Here is a 12358-nt window from a genome sequence, read left to right on the forward strand (position 1 = left end):
GGACGTATGGCTTGGGGGTCTCCGATCTTAATGGCTTGCGCCAGCCAGTAGGATAAGCGGCCGGCTTTGAGAGGTTTAGAGGACTTGGGATGAATAAAGACGAAATCCTCATGAGGAAGCGTTTGAGTGGCTGCTAGGTACTTTCTGAGAGCTGTGACTGGGCACAAGGAATGTGCGTTGCCTATCGCCGGAAAAGTGATATCCGGTGGTGTGGGATTTTGAGGGTTTTGATTTTTGAAAAGAAAACTGGGGTGTGTTGGGAGCACTGCTTTGGTTTCGGTGAGGGAAAGGCCCATCCTGAGTGAGGCGGAAAGCTCGCTGGCTCTGTTGCCGGAGGCGAGAGCGGTAAGGAAGAGCGTCTTGAGGAAGAGGTTTACCGGAGAGGCCAACTCTATTTCAAAGTCCGGGGAGGAGAAGGTGTCGAGAATCCGGTCTATGGACCATTGTGGAATTTTTTTGCTTGAGTGGAGGGTTGCGTAGGAACTGGCTGCGTGCCAGTAGCGAGAAGGTGTCTGTAGAAAGATTGATGTCGAAGGCATGAAGCATAGGGAGAGTTAGTTGGGACCGGTAGTTGAGGATGGTCCGAGGGTCTAAGCGGCGGTCGTCCTCACAGTGTATGAGAAACTCCATGAGAGTTTGGGAAGAAATGGTGGTCAGCGTCGGGGGAAGCCAGCGTTTGAAGGCGTTCTAGACTGACTGCGCCTGCCGAGCGGTTGAGGTGCGATGGGCTATGATCAGGCGTGAGGCGACTGTGGCGCCCCATTTAGCTGAAAAAACTTCCTTCAAAAATGGAATGCGGTCCAGTTCTCGGAGGCGCGACGTCCATTTTTCGTTGGGTCCAACAGGTTCAGAGTCCAGTGGTCGAGGGACCTGTTGAGGACGTATGGGAACCAGGGTTCCGCTGGGTACCACGGTAGAACTATCAGGCCGTGGGGTCTGTAGGTTTGAAGTTTGGATACGACTAGAGGAATGAGCCACTTCGGGGGGAATATGTAGATCCGGGACCACTGGTTCCAGTCCCAGGCTAGAGCATTGTGGCCCCACGCTCGGGGGTGAGGGTGGGGGGATATGAAAAGAGATAGCTTCGAGTTCTCGCTCGTGGCCATGAGGTCGATCTCGAGGGGACCTCTGAGAAGTTGGAGCTGATGGAAGATCTTCTGTGGAAGTTCCCATTCGAGGAGTGGATGGGAAGTACGGCTGAGGGCGTCGGCCTTGGCATTGAGGAGGGTGGAAATGCGGAAGGCCTTGATCTTCAGAGAGCGAAGCTGGAGAAGGTGGACCAAGTGGGTCACCTCCTTGAGGAGATTGGGTGATTTGCAGGATAACTTGTTGATTGCACATTGGGATGGTGCGTTGTCTATAAAGAGATGTATCCATTGATGGGATAGGTCGAGGTGAAGGAGACAGTGGTGCACCGCTCTGACTTCGAGGAGATTGATGTGTAAGTGTTCCTCGAGGGGAGTCCAAGACCCGGAGACGGCAGCCGAGTGTGTGTGACCTCCCCCTCCCGAGAGGGAGGCGTCCGTCCATAGGAGGACAGGATCTTGAGCGGAATGAAAGGGCTCGGTATTCTGAAGGAGAGGTTGCGTGAGCCAAGGTAGTATGGCCCGGCGGAGACGTGTGGGGATGGGAACCTTCCTGTCCCTGTTGGCGGGAGAGCTTAGGAATTGAGGTTTGAGTAGAGGTTGTAGGAGGTGACGGGAGCGAGGCAGAATTTGTGTCACAAAGTTGAAAGCTCCTAGGAGACGTTCTCATTTTCTGTGGGATGTGGTAGGAGCCACGGAAAACCTGTGGAGGAGGTCCCGAAGTTCTTCTTGCTTTGAGATGGGTATACCCCAAAGGCCCTGGTCGGTGATCCATCGGACACCAAGCCAATTTGCGTCCTGTGTTGGGACTGGTTGTGATTTCTTGTGGTTGATAAGGAAGCCAAGGCGGGATAACACAGAAGCGGTAGTCATGTAGGCATGAGAAGAAAGATCTGGAGATTTTCCCCACATTATCCAGTCGTCTATGTAAGCAAGGACGGGAATGCCTTGTTGATGTAGAAGAGAGATTGGGTAACGCAGAATGCGAGTGAAGATGTACGGAGCCACGTTGACCCCGAAAGGTAGGGCGCGGAAGAAGAAGAGCTTGCCGTCGTGTGTGAAGGCTAGGTATTTGTGCAATGTGGCTTTGATAGGAACGTGGAAGTAGGCGTCGGATAGGTCGATTGACGTCATTCAAGCGGGAGGTGATAGCATGTCTGCCAGAACGGAGTGGTTCAACATATGGAAGCGGGGGCAGTGTATGTGCTTGTTGAGCTGCGTGAGATTTATGATAAAACGGAGACCCCCGGTCTGCTTGAGAACCAAGAAGACGCGTGATAGGAAGCAAGGTTGTGGAGAGACTTGGTATATTGCCTGTTTTGAGAGGAGATCCGTGACTGCAAGAGACAGGTCGGGATTTGGAGTGGAATCGAGGTGGATGGGGGTGCAAAGCTGTGGAGCTTGCGACTGCCAGGTCCAATGGAAACCCTTTTTGATGATGTTGAAGATGCTTCTGGGGGCCGACCACCATTGATCCACAAAGATCGTGAGGCGACCGCCGGAAGAGTCACTTACTGGCTCTGTCGTGATGCGGAAGCTTGGGGTTGGTCTTGGTTCTGCGGTCCGCATTAGTTCTGCTGGGGTTCGGTTGGGGCTGATACGGACCGTTCCCGCAGAGTGTTGTTTAGAAGCTTCTCGAGAGGTGTGCTGTTGGAACCCTCTGGAGCCTCGTGTTCCCGTACCTCTGAAGCCTTGCCATTGTCTGGTGGGGTTGTGAAACCGCGTGGAGGAGCCCGTTTGGGAGCGCGGCTGTAGCTGAGGATGGTAGGGTCTGCGAGGGTATGGAGGGCGAAAGGACCTCTGAGGTTGTGGGGACTTGTCAGCTGAACGAGAGGTTGAGGGCGTTCGATCTTTCCGGTACACAGAGCCGGAGGCCGCAGAGGAAGTTTTAGGGTTGATTCACACTGGCGTTCCGGTCACGCTCCGTTCTCGCTCCGATCACGGTACGGTCACGGTACTGGGGTATTCACACCTACGGTCTGCTCTCGCTCCGTTCACGGTCCAGTCATTCCCCCTTCCTCGACACCAGTATAGTCTGACCATCAGTTACGAAGGATGTGTGACTTTTCGGACACTGAGTTGGCAATGATCGCCGTTGCACTTGATGAGGAAGAGGAAGAAAAAAAAAAAACAGAAAAAGAAAGAGATTGTGGGTTCATCCTATGTTGCAAGATAGGAAGACTGAGGGCGAATATAATACTCTGTATCCTCATCTTGTTGATGATGAAAGTAAATTCCATAGCTACTTCAGAATGAACAAAGCAACATTTCAAAAAATTCTATCGAAAATTGAGGTTGACCTGAAAAAAAAAAAATACACCATTCAGAGAAGCACTCACTCCAAGAGAAAAACTGGCTGTGTGTCTAAGGTAAGGTAAAGAAAAGATGTGACTCGGATTTATTTTGCTGTAAGGCTCAAACACAAGATAAAGGGCACAGATAATCATCATTTATTATTCCTTTTGTTGTTACATTGACTGTAGGCTACAATAATTATGAAGAGAAAGAAGAAGGATCATGTTGGTTAAACCACTGTGAAGTGCATGCAGGCTGCGGAGGTGATGGCACCCCGTGGGTGTTCTCCTGACTCCGTGTTGCTTGATGAAATTGTTGTATAGGTTGAGGACTTGCAGATAATGAAGTGGAGTACTGCGACACAGCAGGTGATGCTGCAGGTTGGGGGCATACATACTGTGCGTATGCCTGTTCACTCTGGTAATGAATGTACTTTTCTTCCATTTCACTTACTAATAAAAACACTTTTGTTTTAATATACGAGTAATGCTGATCAGCTGGAGTGAATTTCTTGACAGTATTTGACATCAATGAAAAGAAAGTATCTATTATTTGTGGGGCATGTTCTTCCTTCTTCTTATCTACTAAGTATTTCATAAGTGTAGCAGATGCACTGTTATTTTCCTGTGTCTTTCTTTTACGCGTGAGACGCTCTTGCTGAGGGAGTGTAGGCCTATCTGGTGCAACACCACTAGCCTCGTCGCCTAGTGCTCTTTCTTGTGTGTCATCGTGTTCTGAATTATCTGAATATTCTGCTTCATTTTCAGCCTTTTCCAGAGATGTAACTCGTGTTCTGTCCTTCGTAAATGCCAACAAAAGCGACATTTGATCCTCAAACTTCCATTTCTGGAAGCCATCAGCAGCCTGCCCACTCTTTGTTTTCTTATTTTTGTGTTTACGATACTGTGCTCGCAGGGATTCCCAGCGTTCCTTACACTTAGACCCTAAAAATAAGAAGAAAACGGATCAGTTATTCCCTCCATTGTTTCATTGCAGATTTTTGGCTACGGGAGATTCCTACAAATCACTAGCTTTCAGCTACCGTCTAGGCCATTCAACCACTCAGGGTACTGTACTGGATGTTTGTCATGCCATAATGAAAAACCTTATGGCCGAGGCTATACCGACACCAAGTAAAGAAGACTGGCAACGAATTGCAAATGAATATTGGACACAGTGGAATTTCCCAAACTGCATAGGCACACTTGATGGTAAACATGTGGTAATTGAAGCACCAGCAAATAGTGGCTCCCTATATTTCAACTATAAGAAGACATTTTCTGTTGTCCTTTTAGCTTTGGTTGATGCAAACTACCGCTTCGTATGGGTTGATGTAGGATCTTATGGTAAGAATAGTGACAGTGGAATTTTAAAAAATTCCAACCTTTGCAAATATTTGGAAGATGAACAGTTAAATGTACCAGAAGATGCTGCACTTCCTGGCACTGATGTGCTTGCACCATACGTTATAGTGGGGGATGAAGCTTTTCCGCTGAAGAGAAATTTGATGAGGCCCTATCCAGGTTCACAGACTGAACATAATGTTGAGAAGAGGATTTTTAATTATAGATTATCTAGAGCCAGGAGGATAGTTGAGTGCACATTTGGCATTCTAGCGCAAACATTCAGAATATATTTAAGGAAACTTAAAGCTACGCCTGATAACGCTAATGCAATCATTACAACAACTTGCATACTTCACAATCTGATACACCCAAATGCTGTTGCGTTACCAGATACTGTTGACATGCCTCCAAACACAGTAGGCTTACGTCCAGTGAGAGGAAGAGGGGGAAATGCAACAAGGGAGGCTTTTGGCGTGAGAGAAATACTGAAAGATTATTTCAGCTCCCCAGCTGGTTCAGTGGCTTGGCAAAATGATAAAATATAAGTAGACAAACAAACTCATGTAGGAATATTTGTTGAATGAGCCAAGTAGATGCATTTCCGTAGTGGATAATAGGCTGTTATAATACATATGGAATTTCTTTCTTCGGTTGATAATGTATATTTTATTTTCTCTCAGTACCTTGCCAATGTGTTAAGTATGCAAACATTATTGTACAAGCAAATTGTTTAGTGAGGAGAGGAAATGCATTTCCACAGTGGATATTAGGCTATTGTATGAAATTTCTTACCTTCACATCCCATCTGCCTGCTTATTTCGACCCAGCCTCTTTTCGCCACGTTGTCACTGTATTGCAGCGAAGTCAGGTCATACAGCTCTGGTTTACCTTTGACTAATTCTATTAGCATTTCATCTGAAACCACAAAATTTAATGTAGTTTTGTAGGTAATATTTTATTCAGCTGGTAGTTATGTATATCCTAGCTGTACGCATTGTCATTGTATCAGTGATAAATAAAAAGAATACGTATTTGTATCATTTTCCTACCTTTTGCATGATCCCATTGTAGTGTTTTCTTTGGATTATCCATGATTTGGTAGGACCAAAATGCAACACTACTTACTTAAATGAAGGCTGACACTCGACTGGAGTGGAACAGGATCGGTGCAGGACCGTGGGCAGCGTTCACACTGGCGATCAAGTTCCGTTCACGTGTCGGTCTCGCTCCGGTCAAAATATCTTTTGAGGGAACCGTGACCGGACCGTGATCGGAGCGAGAACGGAGCGTGAACGCCAGTGTGAATGCTTGCACTGAAATTAATGAGACAATATTCGACCGTACCGTGATCGGAGCGAGAACGGAACGTGACCGGAACGCCAGTGTGAATCAACCCTTAGAGGAGGGAACCACCTTCAGAACGTGGTCCCGGATAGCAGCATCAAAGGATCCTTTGCCTGCAAGAGGGAGGATCGCTGGCCCAACAATATCATCGTTGTAGACAAGAAGGTCGCTGAGATGGGATGCACGCTGGTAAGAAAGCGAGTCCATGCGGAGCAGAAGGGTGACGGCTACGAGTTTCTCTGCGACGGGAATGGCCATCTTAGCAAACGACTTGTAGCCATATGCTGACCACCGGAGGTTGTGGGTCAGCCAGTCGGAGTGGGAAGGAAGCTTGGTATGTATGGCGTTCCTTTCAGATTTGAGCGATTCGTGAGACGAGGCAATGAAACTGTAAGTGCCAATCAGGAACAAAAGTTCCTCCTTCAGAGAATGAAAGAGAGCGAGCATATGGTGCTGGGGAAGCGTGAGATAGGCGTAAGCCGTTGGAAGATCCGTAATGTGATTGAAGCTTGCCGCTGTGGAAAGGTTTAGAAAGGTAATAACAGAGTCAGCAGCGTCCGCTGCAGTGACGGTGAGGAACCGTTGCACCTTGGGTGTGAGTGGCTGGTCTTTGGAAGTTGCGAGGCGCTTCAGGATGTCCGCGGAGGGAACACCTTTGACCAGTTTGAGAAGGTCTTTTTGGGCCGTTCGTGCTAGGCGGTGTTTGTTAAGAGCCTTGAGGAGGTCCCCGTGGAGGGAGGACTGCTTATGGAGGTGGATGGTGGGCGGGTTCATGGTCGCTGAAAATCCGAGCTTGTCCATTAGGGAAGTGTTGAACATGGCAAGGCTGGTCTGGAGGTCTCCCAAGGATTGAGATGAGGCTGGACAGGAGGACGGATTATCGTAGCAGTCCGCTAGGAATGGAGCTGCGTACTGTAGGAGGACGGATTATCGTAGCAGTCCGCTAGGAATGGAGCTGCGTACTGTATGAGGTACTGTAGGAGCTGCGTACTGTAGGGGATCACTCTCGACGATCTCGAACTTGCCATAGGATTTGTACTTGTAATGAAAAATGACTTGGTTAGTCGCACCCTCGAAAATGGCAGAGGCTCCATCAGGGGGATAGAAAACCTTGGTAAATTGATCCTCCGGAGAGGAGGCGGGGCTGTTGAAGTCCTCCGTGGCGGCTGTTTTCGCTTGGGCTGCAACCGTACCCTCGGGAGGAAGGACGGGAGTGACGGAAGTGTATCGGTCCAGAGTGTAATCGGGAGAGAAATGACCGTCCTCTGAAATGTCTACCGCTTCTACCGCGGGGTTTTCCTCCGCTTCGGAGAATTCTGCTTCCGGGACGTCGTCCTTATAACGGGAGTAATCGTAGTGAGGATCGTGAAAGAAATCCCCTTGGGAAATGGGAGGGTAAGCTTGATGGTAAACACGTCTGTCAGGGGCGTGGTAAAAGTAGGGAGTATGAGGGTCGTAGTATTCGGAAGGGCCACCAACTTCAGGAAAATAAAGGGGGGCTCTGTGCCCTGGAGGAGGGTAGGGTGGTGAGCGCCAGTGTCGTTGTTTCCGAGATTTCCTTTCCGGGGGTGAAGAGGACCTTCTGCGCTTCTCCGAGTGCTTGTGTCTGGAAGACTTGGTTTTCCGGGGCGAGGAGTCGCGAGAAGTAGAGGAGGAGGAAGTGGAGTTCGTCCTCTTTTGTTTCTTACCCTTCTTGGAGGACTGTAAATCAGCCTCATCAGAGGAACAGGATGAACTCGTCCTAGAGCGTTTCTTACTCTTCTTCTTAGAGGACCGCAGCTCAGCTTCATCAGAGGAGGAGAAGATAGCTGAGACGTCAGTTTTGGAGCTCTGTGGTTTTGGGGGAGGGGAACGTGTTCGTCTGCGCCCCCGTGAGGGAGTTCGGGAAACGCTCCGCGTTCGTGACTGGAGTCGAGGGAGGAGTGTGCCAAACTCGTCCCGCAGAGCTTGAGTCTGGAAGAGGTCTAGCACAGCGTCCTCCTGGATATGCGATTTTATGTGGTGTCTTCGCACCAGTTTTAGGACAGCACACAGTTCCTCTCCTTTGGAGTTGTCCTTGCGAAAGATGTCCGCCCAGGAAGAGCAGTGCGGGCAGGCGGCAGGGTTCCATTTGACACCTCCCGGAACACCTTTGTGCGGGACGGTGACGCAGGGGGAGTGCTTACGCAAGGATGTTGGTAAGGCACGTTTTTGCAGTCTGGAGAATCCTCCATGGCGAGCCTGAAAGTAGGGGGAGGCAATGAGTAGTCTGCATTGGGCAGAAGTGTAAAAATGTCAAGTGCAATTGTAAAGTCAACTTTTGAAAAAATGCCGCAACTGCAGCATGTTCGCAAGGGAGACGGAAGATAGAGACTGTCGCTTCATGTCGCAACTGTCGCTTCTGTCGCAACTATCGCTTCTGTCGCATCTGTCGCAACTTTTGCTTCTGTCGCAACTGTCGCTTCTGTCGCTTCTGTCGCAACTGTCGCTTCTGTCGCAACTGTCGCTTCTGTCGCTTCTGTCGCTTCTGTCGCAACTGTCGCAACTGTCACTTCTGTCGCTTCTGTCACAACTGTCGATTCTGTCACATCTGTCGTTCTGTCGCAACTGTCGCTTCTGTCACTTCCGTCACAACTATTGCTTCTGTCGCAACTGTCGCTTCTGTCGCAACTGTCGTTTCTGTCGCTTCTGTCGCTTCTGTCGCAACTGTCGCTTCTGTCGCAACTGTCGCTTCTGTCGCAACTGTCGCTTCTGTCACTTCTAGCGCAACTGTCGCTTCTGTCACTTCTGTCGCTTCTGTCGCAACTGTTGCTTCTGTCGCAACTGTCGCTTCTGTCGCAACTGTCGCTTCTGTCGCTTCTAGCACAACTGTCGCTTCTGTCGCTTCTGTCGCAACTGTCGCTTCTGTCGCAACTGTCGCTTCTGTCGCAACTGTCACTTCTGTCGCAACTGTCGCTTCTGTTGCTTCTGTCGCTTCTGTTGCTTCTGTCGCTTCCGGCGCAACTGTCGCTTCTTTCGCAACTGTCGCTTCTGGTGCAACTGTCGCTTCTAGCGCAACTGTCGCTTCTGGCGCAACTGTCGCTTTTGTCGCTTCTGTCGCGACTGTCGCTTCTGTCGCAACTGTCGTTTCTGTCGCAACTGTCGCTTCTGTCGCATCTGTTGCAACTGTCGCTAATGTCGCTTCAGTTGCATCTGTCACTTCTGTCGCATCTGTCGCTTCTGTTGCATCTGTCGCTTCTGTCGCAACAGTCGCAGCTGTTGCAACTGTCTGTAGCATCTGTCGCTTCTGTCACAACTGTCGCTTCTGTCGCACATGTCGCACCTGGCGAACATGGCGGAATACAAGTAGCAGTCACAACTGTCGCATCTGCACAGTTGTCGCAATTAAGAAGAACATGCGGCAAGAAGAAGCGGCAAAAAGAAGTGTCAAGAACTAACCAGAGTGGAGAAAACCCAGTAAATGGGCATAAAGATGAGAAGGGCTAACACTGCGCACAGGAGTAGTCTGTACGAGAGCTTGAGACGATATGAGATTCCTCTGGGCCGGGGGGGGGGCCAGGTTTTATAGCGGCCGGGAGCTGGGGTGATGACGTCAAAGCTTTGCTAGTTGCCACATTTTTCTTTATCGTCTATTGGGAAAAGATTCAAGGAAATAAGCTATACGCTTGAGACAAGGCTACCGAAGGCTAACACAAGTCTGATTGAAATAATAAAAAATATTACCAAAAACGTCTCTTTTCAGCGTTTTTAAGTTCCTTATGTAGGAAAACACTAAAAGTATATAATACACCCTTAATGGAAAAACAGAAAACCGTTACCAAAAACAAGTATTTTAAACTTGTTACACAGAAAAGCGCCAAAAAAGCATCGAAAGTATGCTCTATGGGGAAACGAAGACATTCGAGAAACGTGTATTATGAGTTTTTTTGAGCTTCTTAGATACCAAGAATCTAAAACGCATGAAGAGCATTCTATCTGGAGTAACATAACATTACAGAAAAGTGTACATAAGAACATAAGAATATAAGCTGCAAGAAGCGACAAGGCTTACACGTGGCAGTCCCTGTATGAAATATACCTACCTATTTCCATATATTATCCCCATCCCTAAACCTGTCTAATCTTCTCTTAAAGCTCTCTAATGTTCCAGCACTAACAACATGATTACTGAATCCGTTCCACTCATCTACCACCCTATTTCAGAACCAATTTTTTCCTATCTCCTTCCTAAACCTAAGTTTTTCAAGCTTGAACTCGTTATTTCTTGTTCTACTCTGGTTGCTGATCCTAAGAATTTTGCTTACATCCCCGTTCCTATAACTCTTATACCACTTAAACTACGTCTCCCTAAAGAATGTAAATTTAACAACTTCAATCTCGCCTCGTAAGGAATACTCCTCATTCCCTGTACCCTTTTAGTCATTCTCCTCTGTACTGATTCTAATAGACCTATATTTTTCCTATAATGTGGGGACCAGAACTGCATAGCGTAGTCTAGATGAGGTCTGATCAGCACCAAGTATAACTTTAATACTACTTTAGATCTTGTTACACAGAAAAATGACAAAATACATGCAAAATATTCTATATGGGGAAATAAAAATGCATAATGAGAAATGTGCACTATGAATATTTAAGTTAATATGGTACCAATATCATAAAACACATTTATAACACTCTATATTGTTAAAAAGAAGAAAATTACCAAAAAAATTGGATTTTGATTACAAAAAAAAAGAAATCATAGGCTAAGGAAAAGATATAAAAAAAAAAAAAAAGTGTCTTTTGAGTGTTTATAAACGTGTTAGGCATTAAAACACCTATAAAGCACTCTATGGAAAATCGAAACATTACCAAAACCATCTTTTCAATGTTTTGAGCTACTTACGAGCAAAAAAAAAAAAAAAGAAAAAAAAAGATGCAAAAGCGCCCTTTATGGAGAAACAGAATAACGTCACCAAAAAACAAGTATTTTGAGTGTTTGTTACCTTATTTCGTAGAAAAACGGCAAAATGATTGGAAAGTACCCTATATGGGGAAACGAAAAGACAATACGAAAAAAGTGTCTTATAAGTAAGTGTTTTTGAGTTTCTTAGGTACTAAAACGCGAAAACACACGAATGTTTTTTTATGAAAATGCCAAAATGCACTTTATATGGGGAAACGAAAAGACATTCCAAGAAACGAGTCTTATGAGTGTTTTTGAGCGTGGTAGTCACCAAAACGCTTAAAAAGCATACGCATGTATAGCATTCTACATTGAGAAGCAAAATAACATTACCAATATATGTTTATTTAGAGTGTTTTTCACATCATTAGATACCAAAAAGCCAAAATACATGTAAAGCACCATAAATAGGGAAAGGAAACGACTGTATCAGAAACTTGTCTGTTGAGTGTTTATGAGCGTGCTAAGCACCAAAAAACGAGAAAAAAAAAAAAACATGGAAATCACCCTGTATGTAAAAAAAAAAAAAAAAAAAAAGAAAAAAAAAGTCTTTTGAATGTTTTGGGCTAATTACGTACTAAAACACTAAAACGTATGCAGAAAAACTCTTTATACTGAAACAGTATAATTTTACCGAAAACATGTATTTTTTTGTATGGCTATAAAGAACATTACAAAAAACGTGTCTTTTTGAGTATTTTTGAACTCACTACTTATCAGGATTCTCAAACGCATGTAAATCACCTTTTATTGAGAAATATAATAACATTACAAAAACAAGCATTTTAGAATCTTTGAGCTTGTTACATACAAAAGCGCCAAAATGCATGAAAATTACCAAATATAGGGAAACGAAAATACATTACAAGAAATGTGTATAATAAGTATTTTGAACTTCTTAGGCAATAAAAAGCTAAAACACATGAATAGCACTCTATTTGGAGAAAAAGAACAACATTACGGAAAATGTGCATTTTGGGTGTATTTCACATTGTTAGGTACAAAAACGATAAAATGGAAGCAAAGCGCCCTATATGGGGAAAGGAAATGACATTTCAGAAAAGTGTCTTTTAAGTGTTTATGAGCGTGATAGAGCACCAAAACGATAAAAAAAAAAAAAAAAAAATGTAAAGGAACCTAAATAGGAAACCAAACAACATTACCATAAACGTGTATTTTGATTTTTTTTCTTGTGTGTATTTGAGCTTGTTACTTGAAAAAATGCTAAAATGCGTGGAAAACACTTTGGGAAACGAGAAGACATTACTAGAAATCTGTATTATGAGTGTTTTTGAGCATTTTGGCTTTTTGGTATCTAACAATGTGAAATACACTCAAAATACACGTTTTTGGTAATGTTG

General features: G+C 45.6%; 2 protein-coding genes across 2 annotated transcripts; both read right to left on the minus strand.

The window, feature by feature from the left end:
• Positions 1 to 687: 687 nt before the first annotated feature.
• Positions 688 to 1755, minus strand: LOC135108194 (WAS/WASL-interacting protein family member 1-like). The gene has a single exon (XM_064018969.1). It carries the CDS (start codon positions 1753 to 1755, stop codon positions 688 to 690), a length of 1068 nt encoding a protein of 355 aa, XP_063875039.1.
• A 1768-nt stretch (positions 1756 to 3523) lies between these two features.
• Positions 3524 to 7319, minus strand: LOC135107816 (uncharacterized). The gene is made up of 3 exons (XM_064018110.1): positions 5776 to 7319; positions 5519 to 5641; positions 3524 to 4324 (listed from the first exon to the last, which is right to left on the minus strand). Exons 1-3 carry the CDS (start codon positions 5816 to 5818, stop codon positions 3579 to 3581), a joined length of 912 nt encoding a protein of 303 aa, XP_063874180.1. The 5' UTR covers positions 5819 to 7319; the 3' UTR covers positions 3524 to 3578.
• Positions 7320 to 12358: the final 5039 nt, after the last annotated feature.

This window comes from Scylla paramamosain, chromosome 16, assembly GCF_035594125.1.
Source record: "Scylla paramamosain isolate STU-SP2022 chromosome 16, ASM3559412v1, whole genome shotgun sequence".
Taxonomy (NCBI): Eukaryota; Metazoa; Arthropoda; class Malacostraca; order Decapoda; family Portunidae; genus Scylla; species Scylla paramamosain.